We start from the raw sequence: 24,289 nt of genomic DNA, 5'->3' as shown, positions 1-24,289 counted from the left end.
ACCAAGTCTCACCCCCTACCACTGCCTGCCCAGAGCAGGGTGTCTGCAGGAGGGCTGCAAGGGGCTCCCTCAGCCTCCACACTCCTGGGCTGTGCAGAAAGCCTTGCCTCATGAACGCTGGGCCAAGCACACCTCTCTCCACGCTGTCCATCCCTGGAGATCACTCATCCACAGCACATCAACCCCGCTAACTTACTCTAACAGAGATCACAGGTGAATTAGGAGCCGATTACCTCTGCCTCCAAAACAATTATTTACTTACTGCTGTGAACTGTTAAGATTGAAACAATTCATATCCCAGCCAAACAGGGCAGACTCTTGGGAGACTAAGCAGCCTTGTCGCCTCCGTAAGGCAAACCCCCGGTATCTAGAAGGGATCAGAACCAGCCCTCACCTAGAACATCTCTTGCTCTAGCCTTAGTAATGTTCAGTTTCTTGCTTACTGTTCCCACTCACATGCTGAGCCTCCTCCAAGCCAGCTGGCTAGACCTGCGCCGCCCTGCAGAGCTGCCTGTTTGCACGAATCCCCGTTGCAGAGCTTAGCAAAAAAGAGCAGTGTCCATAATTCCTGCAGCAGATGACAGTTATTTTGATTGGAACTGGAGGACTGACCTTTGGTCAGTGTTTAAAGGCAGGCTAAAATACGAAAAAGCAAGTTCTATTTAGCAACCAGTAGCTTTTTAAAAATTAGTTCTGCTTGGTCCAGAAGATCTGCCTCTGTGGCCAGATGCAGCAGGGAGCACTGGCCCAGGCACACAGGGCACCAGATGCCGATGTGACACACCAGTGAAGTAAGGCTAGAAGCTCCCTACTAGCATCCCGACAGGCCCGGGCTCAGGAGAGGGAACTTTTACCTCAGGTAACGCAAATGCTGCAACCCAAAGCCATAGTGATGCCCTAACAGCATTGCAGCTGCTTTGGGAGGATGCCAGGCCTGCCCCATTCTGAGCCTGCCTTGGGGACAAACCTCTCTGCAGCCATGCCCGGGGCACACACAATGCATCCGACCAGGCTTCCACGATAGGATGGAACGAAGGTATGAACCCAGGAGGAGACGGGGCAAAGGCGGTCGGCACGGAATAGCTGTTCCGTCACAGCTTTGGCACGTGAGCGCTCAGCACTTGGATGGTAATTTGTAATCCAGGCCTTGTGCACTCCGGGGTGAGGGTTAGCCCCAGTTCCTCGACCTTCGCTCAAGGCCACGCTGTCTGTCACGCTACGCTGGGGAAAGTTCTGCTCAGAAAGACAAGTGGCCAAGGCAGCCTGTGCCAGCCAGCACAGATACATGTGCCTGACAGAGAAGAAGAGGCTGTGTGCTGCCGCCCCAGGGAGAGGCAGTGATCCTCATAGTGTTAGCAGTGCAGTGCCACCAGGGCACTTGCTCCCTGCCATTGAGACTCACCAGCTGTCAAAGGGTCCCCAGCCAGATCTGGCATGAACCTTCCCAGCTGGGCTGGAGATGCTGCTGGAGGGACCAAAAGGCCTCAGGTGAGTAACTATGGGAGGCACCTCACCCACCTTGGAGTGGGCCACCCCAGAGGGGTTTGGGCTAAATCCAGCTTGCACGTATTGGAGTCTGACAGGTAATACAGCCCACGTGCCATGAGCCTGTACTTCACTTGCCTGCCAAAAGCTGGGCATTGAGTGGTGTTGGCAAGTGTAGGACATGCTGCTACCTAAAGCACAAGGGCTGTCCCACTGCCTTCCCTGCTTTAGGTGCCTCTGGGGAAAGGCAGGACGCACGTTCAGTGTCGAGAAGTGGCACTTGCAGCAAGAATGTCTCTGCCACAAAACCCAAGAAATCTGCCCTAGCCCAGGCAGCCCAGCTGAGGCGAAGGGGGTGGGCTGGGGCTATTGGGAGCTTAAACAAAAAAGATCTCTGCTGAGGAAGGGGCCAGGAGGGAAGAAAAACTGCATGTGAGGGAAGGAGGAAAGGAAGGCAGGTCATCTGGTGGGGCAGCAGACTGGTGATGAGCCCTGGAGAGCTGCACAGACTGGCACGTGGGTTAGGACTCCACTCGTGGCAGCTGGGAGACCAGCTCCCTTTCCCATGTGGAGCAGCAGGTCTCCTGGCCACTTACACACTTTCTCCACCATCTCCACAGCCCTCCCTCTGCTCATCACCCAGAGGATCAACAGTCCCTTTGCACTGGAGACAGCTTGGTCACAGCTCCAACACAAGGTGGGAAAGAAGGTGGGAAGGTGGGCACAGTGTGCTGGTGTGGGCTGGCCTGGATTCAGGCCTCCACATCCTCAAAGAGCTCCTTCTGGTGGTCCAGCAGGAACTTGGTAAAGGTGTTGATGGGGTTGATGGCTTTTAGGGTGATGGCTACATCCTTGGCCCACAGCAGATTTGGGCCGAACACAACGGCCAGGTTGGTGTTTGTCATCTTGTTTCTGTCACTGTGAGCAGAGACCTATATGGGAAGGAAAGGGACCATTGTGAATCCTACAGAACAACACAACAGCTGCCCTCTGTCATCAACAAAGCCAGAACTGACAAGGGCAAAGAGGCGGAGGAAGAGAGAAGCTGAACATCTAATGCCAGAAGATGGATGGCGTAAATACATATAACATCTAGCATTCAGGAGATGAGGAGCAGTATCTTCCACTTGCCACTATGGCTTAACCACCAAGCCATATTACAAGAAGACCAAAAGCACTGTCAGACAGTATTTCTACAGTCCAGACCACCACTCAAAACAAAATTATATTCCCTCTTGCCAGAATAGCCTTGCAGTGATTTCCCTGGCAGCAGAAAGTTCTGTAGGGTGGATCTGAGAACTCCCTTCTAATCTAATCTTCTACTCAGATATTCTGCAGTTGTACCTCCATCCTAGGGAGCTTCCAACCTCGCTGGTACAGACCATACAGGCTTAAAGCCTGCCTGCACCTCTCAGCAGTATGAGAATCAACTGCTTAGGCTAGTTCTTCATGATAATGGGTGATCTCTGTATAACAAGAACATAAGGTAAACCAAGGCAATTTCCTAGCTTGAGACTCATTTCCTTTCAAAGGGAAAGAGGGAGCAGGCAGTCAAAAAGCTGATGCAAGACACCAGCAACTGAACTAGAATATGACTGCCCACCTTTGGAGCAACTCACCTGCACCAGAAAGGCTGTCAGTAAACGGAGCACTTGGTAGTTTTCTTCTGGCAGAGTCTGGAGTGTTTTGCGAACAACATCCACACGATTCACCTCCTCCACACCTAGAAATCAAGAGAGACAGGACAAGCAGGTCCACGGGGAACCCTCAGCACCCACCCTGCTGAAAGCCCTGTTTGCAGTCACAGGGCATCCCACGCAGGACTGCCCCCAGTGCAACATTCAGGGAGCAGCACACATTTGTTTTAACTCACTCTGGAAGCTGACAACATGGCTATAGAGGCCAAAAGTGAGGAGGGGCTCAGGTAGCTCCCTCAAGAAGGTCTTGAGAATCACAGCAGGGAGGTGGACATCTTCATACTGCTGGAAATCTACAGGCACACCTGAGAAAGTAGAGCAGAGTCTCAGTGCTCACTAGCCAAAGGAGGAGCTCCTCCCAATAAAGAATGGGGCATGGTAGCCAGAGCCCAGAACTAGGGAAGCAGTATTTTAAAGAACACAAACTGGGTACTAAAGCATTACATCTTCTAGCAGAGTGGAAATACGTGTCCCTAAAGCATACGCAAAGCACTGCTGAATCCAGCACTACTACATCTTTAGAAGTCATCAAATGACCAAGCCTCTTCCTGGTCATCTTCAGTCCCTCCATTACAACCAGTCTAAGATGGTAGATCTCACCCTAAGAAATGGGGAAACTTTCAGGAAGGAAAAGGGCAGCAAAGGGAACGTGAGCAGGAAGGAATATGCTTTCCACACAGCAGAAGTATCAGACCCTTCTCCCTTGCAACTCAGGTCATACCCTGATGGGGCCTCACCTAGAGGCCTGTCTAAGGAGGAGAGAGGCTGTCATGGACTAGTTCCAACACAGTTCCAGCTGGACAGCAGTAGTTAGGGAATGAGAAGGACTCTGCTAAGTTTGGGCACTTACCCATGTTGTATTTTTGCTGGACCTCCCTGACCACCTGTGTATTTGCTGATCTCCTGAAAATGCCCTCTGTAGCAAGAGCTGTGAAGTGAGAGCAGATGGAGAAGAAAGATCAGCCATGTGAGAGTATAAATTCTAGTCTTAACAATCACAAATCCACGCTGTGGAACATTCAGATAGATGTTAGCAAGTACCTTTATAGAGTATGGTGATTCTTTCCGCTTCCACTACAAGGCTAAGGATACAAGGAGTATTTTGCTGCTCGTATACAAGTAGGAGTACAGAAGGTCTCCTAAGCCCTGCACAATCTCTCCTGAAGGCTAACTCGCCTAGTTCAGACCTTTACACATTATTCTAGACTGCTGTTCTTTATCTTATCACACTCTGGATGGGAACTTGGGTGGAGAAGAGGCCACTGACATGGAATTAAGAGGGGCTGCAGCTTCCCCTGAACACTTACCATGCTCCTGCAAATGAGCGATGGTGTCTCTGACCACCAGAGGAACAGGAGACTGATCAGGGCTCTTCTCCCTGAGACTGTGGGAAGAAACAAAAGGTTACAAATGACTGGTCCCCTCTGTCCTGCAGGCAGCCCCTGAATCTTGAATTTGCCCACACAAGCTCTACCACATAGGGTCTTGCTATCCCATTCCCTGGTTTGGCCATTATTCCAGCCTTCTCTCTTCTTCACTCATCATGCTGCATCGCTCACTGGAGTGAGTATGAGCTCATTACTACACAACAGGAATATTTTTTATCTTCTGTAAAAATCATACCTTGTAGATGTCAGGGCAAAGGTGTTCCCAGAAAGCAAGGCTGCTAGCTATTAATTGGGTGAAAAGGGCTAAGCTTTCTTTTTCCTTCTCCTTAAGAGTATGTTGGGTTTATGTCTGTTGAGTTTTGGTAGCAGTGAGGGGCTACAGGGGTGGCCCCTGTAGAAAGCTTCTAGAAGCTCCCTTGGCTACAAGTCAGACCCACCTCTGGCCAAGGCCAACCAGTCAGCAAGTGGAAGCACCTCTGCAATAACATATTTAAGAGGGGCAAAAGCTGCTGGGCAACTTTGTTTTGGAGAGGAGGATGTGAGAGGAACAACCATGCAGGTCCAAAAGTCAGTGACGATGGAAGGGGGAGAAGTGTGCTGGAGTAAAAATTCCCCTGCAGCACCCCTTGAGATAGCAGGCTGACCCCCTGCAGCCCATGGAGGTTAACGGTGGAGCCAGATGCCCACCTGCAGCCCACGGAGGACCTTACACCAGAGCAGGCAACTATGGCCAAAGAAAGCTGCGACTCCAAGGGAAGCTCATACTGGAACAGTCCATCCCTGGGAGGACTGGGCCTTGCAGAAGGGATCCACGCTGGAGCTCTCTGTGAGGAGCTGCAGCCCTGTGGGAAGGACTCACGGAGCAGAAATTTGTGGAGTAGTCTCCCCTTGGAGGGACGCCACCTTGGAGCAGGGGAGGACTGTGAGGAGTCCTCCAGAGGAAGAGGAAGGAGTGGCTGAGACAGCATGTGAGGGATCGACTACAACCCCCATTCTCCGACTCCGGTGCCGCTGCAGGGCAGCAGGCGGAGTATCAGGAGCCCAGGAAGAAGGGAGGGGTAGGGGAAAGATGTTTTTAAAGATCTGGTTGTATTTCTCATTATCCTGCTCTGATTTGGCTGGTAAATTGGTGGAGGGTTTGTTGTTCAAATTAAATTCATTTTTTCTCCCCCCAAGTCAAAGTTGGCCTTTTGCCTGTGACCCTAACTGGCTAGCGAGCCCTCCCAGTCGTTACTCTCGACCTGTGAGCCTTTGTCATATTTTCTCTTCTCCAGCCCACTGAGGGAGGACAGGAAAGGGTGAGCGAGCAGTTACGTGGTGTTTAGTTGCCGGCTGGGTGGGTCTAAACCACAACAAGTATCAAGGCCAGAAAGAAGCTGACACGTGAGAGAATTAGATATGGGATAAGTTTACCAACACCACTCCTGTAACGGAAGATATATGAACCCAATGGCTTGGGTGATGCCCTAGTGATGCTGAGGTGCTGACTGCCACCCTCACATTCAGCTGTCTGTACCACTTAGCAACGCAAAGCTCTTCAGGCTACTAACAAGGCTCAGGCACACAGCACCACGGGGACTGCATTTGGAAACGTTGTGTTAAAAGCTGGGGAATGCACTCCCAGATTGCTTCAGAGGATCCATCTGGCCACGCAGTACTGGCCCCTCCTCATTCCCTGGGGATGCAAAATCTCACTCAAAGTTAAAAATACCTTCAACACTCAGCCAGTATCACTAGCCCTTGCCAGTGTCTGTGTTTGCCTGTGTCACTGTACAGGAATGGGGAGAGGGAATCTGTAAAAGGGTGAACAGAAGTGCTTTTAAAATAGAATTTATGATAGGGGAAAAAAAAAGAAATAGATCTGCATCAGGAGTCAATCAAAACAGCATAGCCCTAAAGACACCTCCATCAGCCTCCTACAGACTTCCTTTGCTTAAAGGAAGTTTCTAGGGGCACAAAGCCATTCCCATGGCCCTTATTTTGCCCTTCCCTTAGCAAGTCTTAGCTGCAGAAACAAACAGTCTAGTAAGGGAATCATGAGCACAGAACTGAACTGAGTTAGTCAGCATCTGGACACGTGCACCAAGTTCCTCAGAAGAATGATTAAAGCTTTGTACTAAGTTTGACCTGCAAGAAATTTTACAGCCACTTCTGCTGCTGTTCAGTTGTTAAGTACAGTGGCCTCTTATCAAGTCGGGGCAAAAGCAATACAATCCAGAGATACTCACTGCTGGAGCGAGACTCCAAACTGCTGGTTTGGCAGTGGTGGGCGCGGAGGGGTTGGTTTCTGGGGCACTTGTGAAGGTTTCTGCAGAGATCTCAGGTATTCATCGTATCTGTGGCAAAACACAGGACTAGTAAAAAGCCACTCCATCTCCTAGGAAAAAACACGAACCTAGCACAGCACATCACCCACTGGTAACAGCTCCAGCCTAGCATGGTTGATTCCACCTATGGAAAAACAGGACAGGCAGCTCTGGAGCAGAGAGGCAACAAGAGCAAACATCTGGTTGCCAGGAAAAAAGCAGAGATAAAAGAATATCTATGTGGAATCAGGAGTTGGAGTAGCTGAGGATGACAGACAGCATGGGCAGGAGGCCAGGACAGCACTGGTTGTGATGAGATAGTTGCATGTGTGCGTGAGGGACAGGGAATCAGTGTCGTAGGACTGAGATTGTGGCAACTTTGGGAAGCCTCAAAGACAAGCTGAACTGTGCAGAGAGAGCAAAGCAGGTGCCCAGATGCAGCAGATGCACATCACGAGCTCCAGGTCAGTGTGGAAGTCGGCAGCTTGCAGAAAGCCCCCGAGGGGTGAGTGGGAGAGGCGGGACTGGTGCTCCACTGGAGAGAATTTTTAACTCAAGGACAGGCTGGGAACAGGGGCCAAGGATGCACAGAAAGGAGAGAAACAACAGTCTCTACGGCAGTTGGTCACTACTCCTTCCAAAATCACCCCGCCCGAGTGGAACAATCTCTTCCTCTCAAAGAGCCCTGTGGTAATGGCAAACAGGCAGTGTTCTCACTTCAGCACTTGACTTGGGATCCCCAGCTGTTCCAGCTTCACATACTCCTCCAGCTCACTAAGGAAGTTCACATAAAAAATCTTTCGTCCAAACTTAAAGCTGAAAAACAAGAGAAAAGCAGGTACATGAGGAATCAGGAAATCCAGTATCAGAACAGATTTCTTCCAGGCAAGGAGGGCAGAGGTCTGCGGGAGACATCCATGGGTCAAAGGTGCAGGTACAGCTGCACGCCAGAGAAGTCACCCACATGGATCTCCATAGATTTTATTAGGAGATACCAAGACTTTCCAAGCTGCATTAGAAGCCCCAGCAGCAGCCGACTCCCTAAAATGCTGGATTTCTCCTTCCTAAATTCAGCAGTAGGTTAGAAGTTTTGTTTTCAATAATTTTACAGAGTTAGGATTTCAACATCAACACAACGAACTAAATATAATTTGGAGCAATTTTTTTCCTTTTTTCATTATTAGCAGAGCCTGCAACACTTCTATTTGGATGGATAGAAAGGAGTAGCACAGAGCTGCAGACTCTGTAGGTTCCCAAAGCAGTACGTCCCGTGTCTAAATATTTCTGAGCTCAGAAACAGAGAGAGCATAGGATGAGAGATTCCAGGGTAGGCTGGGCAGCCTGGGCTCATCTTGTGCCCCACTGAGAATGCTCCATCACAGAGCGAGGGTGTGGGTAAGCCTCCTACAGTGTTTCCTACCTGATCAGAGGTTTGAAGAGAATCAACAGGGTCTTGATGAACATGGTTGGATGCACAATATACAAGGCTTTGATGTTCTTCTTGTACCTGCCAAGAGAAGCCAAGTAAGGATGAGCTGCACTTTAAGCAGAGGAACCAACCTTTGCACCAGATGAAGGCATCCATGAAGGTGCTCCACTCCTTTGCACCGAGGCTCACCACTCCCCATGGCCTCTTCTCTCCCACGCTTTGCAGTTGTGTCAGGCCACTCAGCAGCCTAAGGGCATGCTCTACTGTTTTCCAAGATTCACCAAAAAAGCAGTGAACAGCCTCATCAGGAAGTAACAACCATATCTTGGGGCTGCATTCTGAGTTTGCTGCTTGTCTGTTGGCTTAAAGGATGTAACTACAGAGGGAGCTACTACAGAGGCTAGGAACTAACTACAGAAGGAGAATTATCCCGTAATTCAGCCTGTATTAAACAACAAAAGCAGCAGAAATATGTGACAGTAAATCATGATTACCAAGCTACAAGGAGGGTCTGGGGAAGATCTGCATTAGGCTACAGAACCACGTGTTCTATCCCTGCTTGCTGCACCCTTACTCACTTGCGATCAAACTCCCTGTAGGCATCCCGCAGCCAGCTCAGGGATGGCTTGTTCTCACTGGTCAGGCCATGGTGCAGGTACACCAGTGTGTAATCACTCTCCACATACTGGTCCAGTGTGAATTTCAGGTACCTGAGAAGAGACAACTGCTGAACTCACTTCATGTTCTGCCACAGAGAGGCTCTTCCTCCCTTTGGGACTCATTTTAGTGTGCCATAACGGAGGATTTGCATCCCCAGTAATGGAGGTAAGCACCTTGCGAGGACATGTCCAGTAAAGAAGCTACTGCAGATAGATCTGGCCCCAAAAATCCAACACCTGGGAAGTGTGTCAGGCTTACGAAGTTAACAGGAGCCTCCTAAGACACTACTCACCCTAGCAGTTTCACGTGATCAAGTTGATGACTTGGGGGCATCCGGCAGGCACTGAACAAAATGACTTTCCTCCCATATTTGTCATCACCTGTGGATGAATTGCCAAAGGTTACAGGGAGTTTAAGGACTACACGGTCATCTTGGCAGCAAGGGATAAACAGAGAATGGGAAACGGTTATAACAGGGCAGAAGTCTGGATTGCCACAGCTGCCAGCAAAGCCAAACCTGATTTTCAGCAGTTACCATGAGCCTAGTAGAGAAGCAAAAAACCTGAACCCCAAGGGCCTGGCAAGTCAACAATGCGAATGGAGAAGGAAATTCATGCTCCAGCCCTGAAAGAAAAGGAAGGATTGGAAGCCAGGATGCCTCAGGGCACATAGGGATGGAGGCCTCAGGTACAGAGCAGAGTGCTCAGAGCATTAATCTGCCCCGGACATTCCTGATGCACATGTGCCCAGAGAGGCACAGGGAAAACCGCCCCTCACAGGCACAATAACCACTCCTTCCACGCTGCACACAGTCCTAGACTTGTCACCTGGTGCATTTGGTTTTTGCTTTTGTGCTTGCATTTGTCCTGTGTGCAGAACAAAGCCATTTCATACCCTGGGAAGCATGAAATTCCTAAAAACAGGGCATTCCCAGCCACATGCCAGAGATGAGAAGCAAGCATCATAAGTCTCTTCCACAGATGGACCAGGGACGTCTGCTGGATTCTCTAGGAGGACTGCAGAGCAAGCTGTCCACTGCTTCCTAGATTTTCCATCCACAGAATTTATTTTTCCAACCTGAGCTGGAAGGAGCTGCAAAGTGTAGCACAACAAAGGATTCTGTGCAAAAACTCAGCAGACAACAGTCCCCATCACCCTGGAGCCAAATAACCCATAAAGCACCCTCGTCTCAGGGAGGACGCTCCCAGCCACCACCTGAGGCTTCGGAGGCAACACGCTAAGTGTTCCCCAAAGCAAGTCTTCAGCGGACTTCTGCCAGCAGAGATCTCAGCCCCTAGAACAAAACCCGAGCAGATGGGCGCGGACACCCTTAGCACACGTGCTAGAGCAAACAAAAGGTAAGTAAGAACCAGGGCACAAATCCTTTGGACACAAGGAGTTAAGAGGGAAAGTCTGGTCCTCTCCCAGACACGACACCCAATCCATTTTCATAGGGATGACTTGTTTTGTAGCACCACTGGAGATGAAATGGTTCCTTTAGTGTGAAGGGAAGTCTTCTCATCTTCCTTGCTACTCATCCTGCCCTAAGAATGATGTTTTCTTGTCAAGCAGAGGCAGCACAGAGCCTTCTCCCCTCCTCTCTGCCCTCTAGCACAATCTTCTCATACAGACTGCAGCACAGAAAAGCAGCAAGGATCGCTGCTTTTGCAGAATAGCCCTGCCATCATCATTCCTCTTGAAAGATATCCTTTGCCCCCCCAAATTGCTTTAAAATATTCAGAGCATGGAGCCATTTTCTCATCTTCGCATGGGCTCTGGCCCTCAAACACCACTTGGTTACAACTGCTGTGCAGGAACTGAGATCTCAAACTAAACCTGAGAACATCAAACCTGAGGTTCCTGGGAACACTGCCTGTTAACAAGAGATGACCACCTGGTGCTGCCAATGGCAGCCAGGGAACACACACACACCAGCCGCGACATTTAGATGCCACTAACCCTCTTTTACACCCATCCTGGACTGAAGAACAGATTGTCTTCCTACTTGGTCACTTGTATTTTTCCCTCACAAATCCCATTTTCAAGTCACCAGACAAGACAAGAGACAGAATTTACTGATGCACACAAGCCAGAACCTCTACAAAAGCTCGGGACACTGAGGCAGCACTAGGTACAGGCCAGGAAAGGGGTGGCAAAGGCCATCACATTAACATACACATGCGAAGGCGAGGGGCAATCGGGAAGGATGCATGACCCAAAATGCAGGACTAGGAGAGAGTGATGCAAGGCTCACCTGGAACAACCCGATACAGTCACAGCCAGGCCACGAGACCAACATCGCATTGCAAATCCCACGGTAGCCCACTCTCTGCCTAGCCCAGAGTTTCTTGGGAGCTTGCTAAGAGCTTTAGGGCTGGGTCTAATGCCCATGAGTTGTCTATAAAAGAAAGGTGAAGGCTACAAAGTCCCAGGCAGGGATTATGACATATTGTGACTCTTCCCAGTGGTCTTGAGTCATTCCTATGTCTCCATCTGGAAGACAAAGGCTCTTGTTGGCACAGAGCAGCAAGAAATTGGTAGCACCTGAGAATCTGTTGAGTTTTGTAGTGGTGCAAGAACACAGACTACAGATCTTTGCAGATCATTGCTCTGTGCTAAAGTCAGAAAAGGTGCCAGATTCAGTCAGCTGAGAGGCTGCATTTCACAGCAGAGTCTGGTCTGAGGGCCAGAAGCAGACTGCAAGCTTGAACAAGGCAGGCCTTGGTTGTGAAGAACCGCAGTACAGCACCGTGTTCATGGGACGTCGTGGGTGGCCACACACTCAGCTCAGGGCACTGGGCACTGACTTCCAGACCTGACAAGTCCTTCATCCAGAATGACAAGAAAGCCTACAGCAGGGCTTATGTGAAGTCTAGAATGTCGTTCCTCAGTGAAAAGGTCTGGGATCACTGGTAAAGAAAGAACAGACAATCCATGATGATTCTGTCAAAGGGCTGATGACGTGTTTCCCTAGACTTGCAGGGCCCAGTACACCAAGAGATAATCCATAGTCCCCTGGATAACTGAAAAAAGGAGTGACCCGTTTTGCCTTCCAGATCAGGATGAATTTGTGCATGAGACCTACACAGGAACCAGCATGCCCATTGTTTAGTTCTGGGTTTCATGCCAGTTGCATCCCGCTGAGCTCAACCTGTCAACACAGCCACTTTCAAAACAACCAGCTGCCAGTCTTGTTTCCACCTGAGACATATCAGACCAGCCTCATTCCTCCAGACCTGACAAAATTCAAAATTCAGCATCAAACGTGAACAATCAGTTGTTCCAATTTATGCACAAGAACTAAAAAGCCCATTCCATGCACTCTTGCGTGCCGGAGGAAACTGCCTGCAGGTGGCCTCTCTGCCTCCCACCAAACAGATTCTTACCATGTCTGATCTTTCCCAGATGCTCCATCCCTTGTACCATCTGCTTTCCTCTTTGCAATAGTAATCTTTTATATCCAGGTCTTCACCCCTTGCTTGCAATTGCAGATAGCTAATGTTTCCACTGAACACAACTACAAACGATGAAGTAATCACTCAGCTTCTCTGGCTGTCTCCTGCTTCTTCTCAGATGAGGAATGCTCAATAGTCAACAACAAACCAGCAAAGAATCAATTATCAACCATCAGCACTCCCAGAGCACTCTAACACCGTGATCTAATACCTTCGTGAGTAAGTTCATAGATAAAAAATATTTTCAGTCCACACTGGAATTAAACTACCCTCCCTACAGGATGCAGTTCAGATATTTATTCTTCTTTTAACAAAGAGCAAGACAGCAGCCTCTCCAGGTAAGATAGCTTCTCATCTAAATAGATATTAACTTGTAGCACTGATGGACATACTAATTATCCTAAACATTGTTATGAGGCTTTTAAGGCCCAGACTCAATTTTCCCTCTCACCCAAAGAGCAGTGTTTCCAGTGCACTTCTGAGACAAGGAACATCTCCGCTGTGGTTCCAAGCCATCAGCGCAGGGACCATATTTCTAAAATGGCTGGAGTTTGAATACTGAGACTACTGGCTCAGATGGAAACCTGCAGCAATGCAAATGTATCAGAGCAGAAATTCACATCAAGGTAGCAGTACCGTCCTGCGACAAGACTCTCTGCTACACGAATCTGTACAGCCAACATGGAAAATACTTGACTTGCATGCTCCTGCTACGTATTTCCAGGTATTTCTCCTGAAACGTATCCGTTAACCTTTATGCCGTGACTGGAGGCTGTCACACTACTACTCCCTGCAGCCCAGGGACCCTGTCCATTCCTACCTTCTTCAGCAGGTACCCTTGGCTGAGGGCCCACCTCGGTGAAAGATTCATATGGAGATATCCTGTTACTCTGATACTGAGAGAACACAGATAAAATTTGCCACCAAAAACTAGTGTTACTGGTAAAACAGCCAAGTTAACAGAGTTCAGGGTCAAGGAGAGGACACCACTACCTAATTTTGAAACTTTGCTACACAAGTTTCACAAAGTCAAGGATGTTTATCAGAGCCATTGTCAGTAAAAAAGTTCTCTAATGTAATTTCACATTCCTGCCAAACCTATGGCACAGCTGGGTAGTGTTTAAGTATAGCAGATTTAACAGCTTGTTGAATTACAAAGGAAATTTAGCCCCTCAGGAAAAGAAGGTAAGGAGCTTTTTGTGGCATTTTCCACATAGATATTCCCAATATCCAAATACTGCCAGAATCATAAAGCCTTGCCAAGCGACTTAAGCTCTAACTGATACAAAACATATCAGAGGGTCAGATGACAGAATGTAAAATGGAAGGATGCCTGAGAGCACGGCAAATGGACGAGAAAAGTCCACCTAATGAGGCAGTGAGACTCAGCATTTCCATGGATTGTGTGAAGGTCTTGGCCTGCTCTTCAGAAACAATAGAAAGTATTTCACACCAAAAGAATTTTTCACGTACACTGAGAAGTGTGAAAACACCAGCAGCCAAATTCTTAAGGCTTGGGACTGAAGTCCAGTGAGCACAGAACAGTCTGGCACAGCCTGAGGCTAGAATGAGGAACCAGTTACCGAAACACAACATCTCTGCAGCCAAATGGAGGAGAAATAGGTAACAGTTGCTTTCAGCTGCAGAATCCAGTTTAAGTGCCAGCTGCTTAGCGTGTGGGCACAGCAGCAGATCGTACGAAGGAATGGGAAGCAATCCTAGGATGAACTTCCAAAGCAAACGTGACAGCGAGGTAAATCTGAGCTCAAACTGAACTGGTCCAAGGAGGCCACCACCATGACAGAAGAGGAATAAGATTTACACTGAGACCCAAGAGCCCCAAAGTGCCCAAAGTAAAGCCCACGCGCCAATTTGGCTGAAGTGATTCTGCTGTGCCTGAGGCAGAGGTGCAGCCCTCAGACGACAATTTTGTGCAGCCTTTGGACTCCTGAAAAGTTGCCAGTGCAGCCTAAGGCTGAGCAAAGTTTGGGCTCCCCTGAGACAGCCCAGCTACAGGACACGGTCATGCTAAAGGGATGCCATGATCTACAGTACCAAACGTTAGCGCCACAAAAAGTCTACCTACCTGGTTGGGCCTCATCAAGTGCACCCTGGTCTGGAGGAACAGAAACAAAGTTATAGCAAGCCAAGCTTTGCACCCTTTCCCAGAAAGTTAATACGGAGTACAAAGTCTCAGAGTCTAGCCAGGCTGCCACTGGGATGCACTCAGTTGCCGTCTTGCAGTAGGTCAAGCTCCTCCTAACTTCACTTTTCCCCCACGCTCCTATCTAAAGCAACTTTATCTAACAAGTAGAGGCAGCAAGAGCAACCCATGATTCCCAAATCTCTTGAAATACAGAATTCCTTAGAAACTCTCCATTCCCTTGACCTTGCATGTCAAAACATGGTGCACAAGCTGGGCTTGCTTCGGATGGGCCCAGTTCTACAGAAACAACTCGTCATTCCATATCATTCAAACACTCCTTAAAGGAAAAAAAAAAAAAGAGAAGAAGAAAAAAGTCAAAGACAGAAACTACATCCAAAAGCAACAGAAATGCAAGTATTCTGTATTAATGGAGCCAATAATAATGTACCATACTGGAAGGGAAAAGGACTCTTGTGATCAGAGACCTTTGCTGAGCCCATTAGCTACCGAAGACACGCTGCCACAGACTCTCAGCACAAGTTCTGTCTGCAATTTCTAGCTTTGCCTGCTTAGTGAAAAAACAGCTACTGGTGCTCCACGATTGATTTTACCTCCCCACATCAATCACCAACAGCAAATCATCAGCACTAGTTTCGAAGAGCCAGCCACAATGCTTTTCACGTCAGGTTTGGTACCAGATTCACCCCTGAAAAAGGATTCACTGCTGGAAGCGCAGCTTCAGTGTAGTAACACGCACGGAGGCACGCCCCCAGCTCTGCACCTTGCTTTCCCACTTCAATCTGTGCAGGTCTCACACACACTAGCAGCACGCCTCCTCTGCAAGGGCAGCCCTGCAGGCTGCCAATTAATTTTGTGAGGCAGCAGATTTCCTACAAAAACTAGCAGAAAGACGCTTTGAGCTTCAGCAAAGCTTTGCACTCACTGGGCAGGTATCACACAGCTTAAGTAAGCAGCGATGGGCCATTCTCTTGACAACCATTACAACTTCTAGCCTCCACAGAAGTGGAAAATTCATGTCAACCACATGTCAAGCCCCAGTTTTCTTATCCCAAAAGGAAGAAGACCAGTTATTCTGCCAAGCGAGAATGCTCATAGCTATGGGTTCGCATATTGACCATAAAGGCAAAACCAGTATTTTGGACTGGGCAGAAAAATGAGGAAGGAATACCTTGACAGAGAGCTGTCAAGAGTCCATCTCCAGAGACCTCCTTCAGACTCTTATTAACTGTCTGCCACATTCTTGCAATTCAGCCTCTACTGAAATTCCAGGCCTCACCCAAGGTTGCCTCAACCCCAAAGGAGACAGAAGCAGCACCTTTGCCATATAAGAATTAACTGGAGGACAGAGAAACTCTTTAACGTAACAAAAGTTCCCCAACAGCCCTCAACGAGAAGCCTGCATTTCCTCTGAACGCTATGTGAGGTGAGCAAGGAAAAATCCCACTCTTTGCAAAGTTGTTTGTAATCGAGCCGCCTCTGCTCCAACTTCTAGCCATGTATAAAGACAAATTTCTCTGCTCACGAAAAGAGGAATTCAGAGTCAAGAAGAGCACAACCAAGCAGACAGCTCTCCACAGCCTGTGTAAAACACTCCAGAAACACACACCTTAAGGCAGGTCTGAAAGGATAGGCAGAGCATCATCTCGTTCCTTCAGAGAAGCACTGAAACCAAAAACTTTCCCCAAACTAAAATATTCTGATTCATTCCCTTGAAACTGTGGCCTGGATGCCTTTGCTGCCATCTTCTTGTGACATCACCGTGTGGGACAGCAATGACACGTGTGCTTTTTCCCCATGGATAGCCTCTTCCAAGAAAAGCATGGGCCACAAAGGAGAGTCTCTGTGGAACCACTGTACTATTTTTACATGAAAAACAAAACAAAACCTCTTACTTTTCCAGCAAATTCTGCAAAACGTTTTTCAATTATTATTTTCCCTCATAAGACCAGATAGCCAGCATTTTCAAATCCAGCATGCCTTGAACTGAATCAGAAATTAAGATCAGCTAAAAAATGAGTGCTAACATTTTGTTATCAAAACTGGGATTTTAATAAGTTATTGACACCATGCACCCATCCTGCAAGAAGCAATTACTTCCCTGACCACACAGGATAATCTTGGGATCATGGAGTTCAGCCTGAGGATGGGAACCAGCCTCCTGCTTCTGTCTCAAAATAGCATCGTCATCCCAGAACACATTTCAGCGAAGGCAGGAACACAGTTAGGCATATGCTTTCTGCTCTGAAGTGCCGAACAGGGAAGGACACTGAAAAGAAAGCTCACAAAATCAGCAGAATGGACAAAACTACTCTTGATCTGCTGCCATTTGCCAATATTTACAAAAGAATCGGGGTGGAGCTGTTTTGTTCCAGGCTCAGCAGGGCAAATGTTCATTGCACCCGAGTGTCCTGACAAGCACAACTTGCGAGTAGAGCCAGATCCAAACAGATTCATATTAACCTGCCAGCGAGATTTTGACTCTCCGAGTTCCTTGTAATAGAATTTTTTCAGATTTTCCCAGACCGTTTGCTTCCAACAACAGCCTAGAGAACATTATTCTGTGTGATTCCCCAAACAGTTAATAATATTAATTATTGACTAAGGAAACTGAACAGCTTCACTGCACAGCCCAGATTACAGATTACAGCTCAGGCCCCTTGGATCAGCTTCATAAACTCTGCCTCACAGGAGATGAGCCACCAGTCTCAAAACCATGGGGCAGCAAATCCACTCTCTGTAGCTGTGCGATTACCTCTTCCAATGCCAAAAAAGGCACTGCACCACGTTCTGTGTGTGGGACCATCACAGGCTTTCAGATAAACCAGCTGCTGGTGAAAACTGGCCAGGAACAGGCAACAACAGAAACTTCTCCGAGATGCTTCTGTACTATAGTGAGACATGACAGGGACAGAGAACTCACTGCAAATACAAATTTAAACCAGGACAGGGAAGAGATTTCTTTCAGAATGCAGGCACACCTCCCAGCCAGCCATCATACCACCCCTTACTCCTTTCAGAAAGTTAAATAACTCTTCATTTGCTGTCCTAGACAACTTGCCAAATGGCTGCAATCCAAAAGCCACTGAGACACGCCTCCACTGGAGTGATACTCCGTTCAGGGAGCTTGGGAAAAAAATATCATGTTACTTTGGAACAGAAATCCCACAGAAAGACTGGTGCTTATGTCAGAAGACAGCACACAAAGTCTATCCTTGGTTTGAGCTGACATTCCAGTCTTATCGATGTCTCTGATCTAAACTCCCTGCTAAGCACTTAGTCTGAAGTGAACAACAGTATCACTTAACTCCCCACCTCCCAGAGTCCAGAAACACCAGTTATCTCTGCCATTTGCATTCCAAATATTCCAACTACCACGACTGAAATGCTGAAGTTCGCCTGTATGTCCCTTTCCAGCTTCAGTAGTAGATCATAGAATGGCCTAGGCTGGAAGGGACCTTAGAGATCACTGAATCCAACCTCCCTGTCATGGGCAGGGACGCCTCTCAGCTAGATCAGGCAACACATGGGGACTGAAAGGGCAAATCTACAAGAGATAAGGGCCCAAATGCTAAACACCTTGCTTGTCTGAGCAGCCACACAGGAAACAAAGGAAAAAAGTTTTGAGTTTGCCATTACCATTTTGCTCCCCAAAAGATGTAACATGAGAGGTTAGGAGAAAAAAAGCAGCCCAAGAATGATGTCAGGACAACTCTTACCAAGGTAAGAGTTGAGAATCTTCCCCCTCTGGTCAGACCCTACTGCAGAACCACCCAGAACCAGGAGGACACCAGCTCTTGTCTCTGCTTTGCTGCAAATTCACATGTGAGGCAAGGCACAGAGAAATGGCAATAGCAGGAGATGGCTACAGATAATCAAGGAGGAAGTGTGAATAAAGTCGCAAACGGTTGAAGAAGCACTTTAAAAAAAAAACAAAACCAAAACAAGGAACACAAGACAAACTAGGATTAACCTTTCCTCGGACTTACCACAGCAACCTAAAAATGCCCCCAAAACTCTTACAGAGATTCCATCAGTAAATGGCTGAGGATTAGTGTAATTAAAACAATATGGATCAGACAACCACACAGAGAAAATCCAAAGCTTGTGATCCTGAACAATCAGGTCTTTCCTTGCAGTGAGCCACTGGTCTATTCCTCCTATTTCAGATTTCTGTACATATTCTTTCTGGACAGGATGGCAAGCTCTTGGCCGTTTAGATATAAGAGAGCTGCCCCAGCTACTGTGGTTACTCAGTCTGCTGAGGACCTTGCAGCTGTACTGCATAATTAGGTTATTTCTGTGACATTATCATGCAAAAACCGTATTATAGTCAAGGGACATATCTAAAACAATTCACCAAAAGCAACAAAGCCCCGCTAATAATATAATCTAGACAATTAGAGCCAAGAAGTAATGCAAGTTTAACCAAGGACAACAGAAAATTACACACATTGCAAACATTCGAGAAGTCTGGTGCTCCCTTTGTGATGCCAGCTGTCATTGTCACTTGGGCCTGGCATATAGCAGATGACCCCACAGCCCCATTAGAAAGACCCTTCCTCAGCCCACCTGCAAAGACATCAAAGGAGAAACCAGAAAGACAACTACCTGCTACTTCCACAATGTGGTGCCTGGCGATGTCGTAGTAGGGATCATCCCACTGCAGGTGAGTGACCGGCTCGGGGGAGCTCTTGGAGTCTTCTGCACAAAATACAATGAACAGGCAACTAGAAAAAGGGATCTGGAGTCCCTTGGTGAGGGATACAGTAGAGATATAGGAATGAGGAAAAATGTCTTTTCAACATGGGAGGGACTAATGTATTCATCTGTCCAGCTCAGACACCATCTTTGAATTTCTGAATGGGCAAGAGCAGCAATGACTTCAGAAGAGACCTGTCAGTCCTATGAGGTCCATATGTGTCCTTCAACTGTACATTCACAACAATCAAAATCCAAGTGCCAAGGGCACCATTGTGGCGTTTTAGAGCAGGAGGATCTTAACATTGTCCCTTGATGGATGAGCATCCCTCTCTGGGCAGCAGTCCACAGCACAGGATTTCAGAGCAACTCAGATCTCCAGCCCCAGATCCCACATGAAAGTTCAAGTCCCTTCCACTCAGGAAGACCACACTATCCTGCACGAGACCATAACAGAGGACACTCAAGGACTTAAAGCATGTCTGTACTGTCAGCACCAAAGTGCAGAAGCCACAGGACTAAGAACAATACATTTACATCATCTGGCTCTGAGCTTTTTAGTGCTGTTCAACAGCAGGGCTAAATCACTTGGGTGTGGTGCAAGATTATAAAGCTTTCAAAGCTCTCTTGAATATGTAGATATGACCACGATGCTGCAAAACAAACAATTCATTTCTGGTCTAAAGCCAGATCCCAAGCAAGCAGGATACTTACCTGATGTGGGAAAAGCAGGGTCTTCGTCTGCTGGCCAGCTCTTATCGTCTATGGAGGCCAGTTTGAGCTGGCTGAGGGACTGGTTGGTATCATCCAAGTTCAGGTCATCCTGAAGCTCCGAGAGTGGGTCTGTAGCCATGGTCCCCAACTAATTCAGTTTATTTTGCAGCACCTAAAACGAAGACTGCAGAGATTGCTAGGTTAGACACAGAGGTCACAAGTTTACCTCCCCACAGAGGCTCTTACTCTTCTCAGATTCTCCCCAAATCCTCCCTTATTTTATCCAGAGATACTTCCCCTCCCCCTTAACACAGGCAGGAACTCCTCCTCTTCTTGAACCCAGGAGCACTGACACATGATTCTTTCCTCCGCTAATTGCTACCAAAAGGCCATCAGGACCCTGTACCAGCCTACTCAGGGAGTCTCTGCTTGACCACAGCTCTGTAGAGAGCGGCTTCTCTCCAGAAACAGAAGTAGCAGCAAGATGCTGAGGAAGGCAAGAGGCTACACCAGTCCCTGCCTGATACACCCACTGTATTAGCTCTGAGCTCCCCCTCCCTCCAAAGGGCTGGCACAAAGCCCAGCTGTTTCCACAGCTGGCCAAGTGCTGGAAGCTTTCCCAGGAATCACCCCTCCTTTTCCCCATAAGGAAGGGCCAGAGCTCTCAACAACACTGAAGAGGGTGCTTCAGTCTGTTGGGATGTGAACACAGAAGCAAACAACTTCTTAAAACAGAATTTCATAGGCTGAGGTAATAAGACTGAGAGAACGATACACATGGAACCCTCATCTCCTTTCAGCATCACCCAAAAATGCTTTCACCTACATGACAGCAAACAGCAAGGAATCACCTCTTTAATTAAAGCCATATTGCTAGAACGAGTATTTTTCACCAAGCATGTCGTAACATTGAGGAGACCAAGGAAATAAGAGGGTCCAACAAACAGACAGCTCAGTGCTTTTGAGAAATATTTGCAAGCAGCGGCACTCTCACCTGGAGCAGAAGATATATCAAACCCCAGACTGAGGTGGTGCAGCATACAGCACCTTTGACGGTCACCAATTCTTAGGGACAACCCCTAGGAAGTAGCTGTTATCATCTGAAGCCAGTGTCTTGCAAGTAAGCAAGGAAACAGTAACTCAGCGGCCAACAGGCAGCAAGCCAAGAGGAACTGTAGCAAAACAAAAAGACACCTTGCATCACCAAGATTCTCTGTAACACCGTTTCTTGGACAGGCTTGTGCTTGTTTTGAATTACCACAAGAGTAAAGGGTTCAATGATCTGAGGAGGCGCACGGCCTTTGTGCAGAATGATTGTGTATCCAGAGAAGATGATGGGACAGTTACTTGGATGCGAGCACAGAGGACAAAATCTGTGAGAGGCAGAGCACCAGGAGGTGTCACATCCACGTTCAGGGGCAACACTCAAGCCTGGGGATGCAGTTTGAGAGTACAGGAAATCAGATACTCAGTGTTCGTCCCCCCCTTCTGTCTGGAGGACTCTGGACTTCTTGTCCTCCCTTATCTTCCACTCGCCAGTTTACAACCAGTTTTAACCTCTCTGGTGCTCCCAAAGGGCTGGGAGCTGTTGCTAAGCAAATGAAGTAAGTTTCCCGAAAAACAAAAGAAGAAGACATGTAAGTGCAGCGGATCAGCAAGGCGGCACTGTAAACACACAGGGTCTGACCACTGCGGCCAGAGGCCCAAACAGAATTATTCCCTGCCCTCCAGACAGGAAAGCGCAGACAGCTGGGAGAGCTACCTGACCGCCTCTGAAGGGACAAGGAACAAGAAATCAGTTCCCTTGCACCGTGAGCTCATGCTGGAACCACGCAGCAGTGGAGCCAAGGGACAAGGGCTCCCCATCCCTAGCAGCTGATCTGCATTTTGTGGTAATGCCAGGCACCAACTCTTACAACTCGGTGTGCTTCAAGCATTCCCCAGCGCAGCTCACTATCTCCACAACCCAGCAAGGCGTGCTGAGGAAGCATCCACAGCCCCCCAGGGCAGCCCCTCAGCATTCCCAGCTCCCAGAGACTTCCTGACCCTGGCGAGGACACAGGACCTACACTCAACTGCTGCCATCCACTGCGGTGCTTTTCATACAACAACCTTGGGGATGCCCTGTAGCAACCGTGACCCCAAAGCGAGGTCCTGACTGTGCTTGGGGATACAAATCCAAATCTTCCCACAGAGCAGTGACAGTACTGTCACAGGGCCAGAAAGGCACCAAGTGTCCTCGCTGTCCCTATACAGGTTATGACTTGGCTTCACAGTCAACTTCCAACGCCTGATCAGAAGCAGAAGAGCTGGTTATTAGACAGTGCTGAGGGACTTCCCCTTAGGCATAAAATTAATCCTAGCCTGGCACCATGTGGAAGAAGAAAGTTGCCAGTAGTATCCTTGCAGTTCTGCGCTGGAAAAAAGAGCCCGGTGGATAGCACTCTTGCCAAAACCTTCCCCGCCCCTTGGAAAGGCAGACCAGACTTCCCAGGTACCTCCAAAAGCTTTTCACAGCCAGGCAGGCAGCTCCATTCCTTGGCTCTAGGATAGTGCTTCGTGGTAGAAATGTTAATGTAAGGAAGATCCAGAGCAGCAGACCTCTTAGATTTCGGGTTCTTCTTGTGAACCAGACTGCAGCTCCCAGAGAGTCCCTGAAGATTTTTTGCAGAATCTTCCCCAGCCCATTCCCAACAGCGCAAAAGACAGCATAGGGTCTCACCTCAGGTAACCCTAGTAGAGAAATCGAATCTTCTAAATGCCTGGGAACTAGTAGGCACTGAAAAGGAGAGACCTGGAGATAGGATGTAAGAAACTACTTGCGGATCTTAGTTCAAGGCACACGTTGCACTTCCTGGCAGGGCAGCTGCATGAGACTTTTTCCTACATACTCAAAAATGACCCATCAGCAGGACCTGTCACTGAACAGAAAATCCATCTCTATCAGTATATGGGTGAAATGGTTGTCAAAAAACAGCATCTCATTGAACTTAAAAAAAATATTAAGAACCCCACTTGTTTCAGATAAATTGTCAAGTCAAGCTCCAAGCAATACACACTGCCTAGCCAATCATAAGGTAAGAAAAATGACACATCTGTATTAAAAAAGTTAAGATCCTAGTCAAACATTCAAAAACTAAAGAACCACACTTGACATCAGAAGGGTTTACTTACTGCCAGGCTCTAAAGAGCTAATTGTTTCCATTCTTCCAAGCATTTACATTTGTTTCCTGCATCTACACTGACTGACTCGAACACTTGCTGTCTAATAAAAATTGACATTCTCGATCCCAGAGAGATGTGCTGGAGAACAGCACGGTCTGATGAAGGAGGAAAAAACTCAGCCATTTAAAATATAATTTTCACACAGATTCTGAGCTCGATATTCCTTATGCAAGATCGCACCAGAATTTACCCAAGGAGGACATTTCACTTACACCTATGAAGTATCAGTAGCTGCTGTTGACATAGACTGTTTTTTTTCTGCAATTCCAGTTTCCATCACTTATTTCTAAGCTGCACCTCCTCAGTAGTTTTCCTGTTTTTCTAACAGATGTACTATTAACTCTAAAGTAGACCTAACATATCAAAATACATCTGCGAATGCATTACCACACCCTGGAGCTGTACTCACCCACAATAAAGAACCGTGAAAGCCAAGCAGCCTCTTCTTCCCCACCTGATTAACAAGCAATGCTCAGACCCCATGGGAGTCCCATTCTGGGGCGGCTGTATTATTTTTCTGACTCTGCTGCCATCTGCACCTCCTCTCAGTTTCACTTCATTTGCACAAATGTCTGTTCTTCTGTACACATCAGCCTGTGCACACAGGCTGCACTGTGCTGCAGCCTCAATACCAAGAATATTGCGAAAAAAGGGAAGCGGTTACTCAGCGGGAGACCTTCAAAACACTCACTCGCGTGAGTGAGTTCCAGGAGTGAGACTTACATCCAGCCCAAGTCATCGCTCACATCGAGACCAATGATGCCACCGAGAGCATCGCTAGCCCGGTACTACCCTGAGAGAGCCAGAGCAGCTTTGGGTGGTGACCAACTAACTCGGGACAGACCCACTGTTGCTCGGGGAACCTCTTTGGTCCTTCACTGTTGTAACAGCTTTTGAAACGAGCAGCCTTCCTCCCGCAGGCAGCTCAAACCCTTTGCTGAAGGGTGGAAATCCACCCCAGCGAGCAGTCAGCCTCCTCTCGGCGGGTCTCTGCGGCAAAGGAGCTGAGCTGGGCTTGAATATTGAATATTCCTGGGCTCCAACTTTCGCTGAGCCCACCCGTCG

The 24,289-nt window shown here is 48.0% G+C and overlaps 1 protein-coding gene across 1 annotated transcript; it reads right to left on the bottom strand.

Annotated features, from left to right (window-relative positions):
• Window positions 1–2,237: 2,237 nt before the first annotated feature.
• On the bottom strand, window positions 2,238–20,189 carry ARHGAP1 (Rho GTPase activating protein 1). The gene is made up of 12 exons (XM_009868970.1): window positions 20,000–20,189; window positions 19,196–19,288; window positions 9,258–9,345; window positions 8,884–9,015; window positions 8,297–8,383; window positions 7,594–7,692; window positions 6,799–6,906; window positions 4,490–4,566; window positions 4,033–4,110; window positions 3,359–3,487; window positions 3,105–3,208; window positions 2,238–2,417 (listed from the first exon to the last, which is right to left on the bottom strand). Exons 1-12 carry the CDS (start codon window positions 20,136–20,138, stop codon window positions 2,238–2,240), a joined length of 1,314 nt encoding a protein of 437 aa, XP_009867272.1. The 5' UTR covers window positions 20,139–20,189.
• Between the last annotated feature and the right edge of the window lie 4,100 nt (window positions 20,190–24,289).

The sequence above is a fragment of the Apaloderma vittatum genome, unplaced genomic scaffold (assembly GCF_000703405.1).
Source record: "Apaloderma vittatum isolate BGI_N311 unplaced genomic scaffold, ASM70340v1 scaffold39884, whole genome shotgun sequence".
Taxonomy (NCBI): Eukaryota; Metazoa; Chordata; class Aves; order Trogoniformes; family Trogonidae; genus Apaloderma; species Apaloderma vittatum.
This window is presented reverse-complemented; position numbering and strand designations above follow the sequence as displayed.

Coding starts and splice junctions, on each gene's coding strand:
- ARHGAP1 (XM_009868970.1), bottom strand. CDS start 20,138: ATGGCTACAGACCCACTCTCGGAGCTTCAGGATGACCTGAACTTGGAT. Junction 19,289..19,999: donor CCCTGCTTTTCCCACATCAG/GTAAGTATCCTG, acceptor TATTTTGTGCAG/AAGACTCCAAGAGCTCCCCC. Junction 3,209..3,358: donor CCATGTTGTCAGCTTCCAGA/GTGAGTTAAAAC, acceptor CTTGATTTCTAG/GTGTGGAGGAGGTGAATCGT.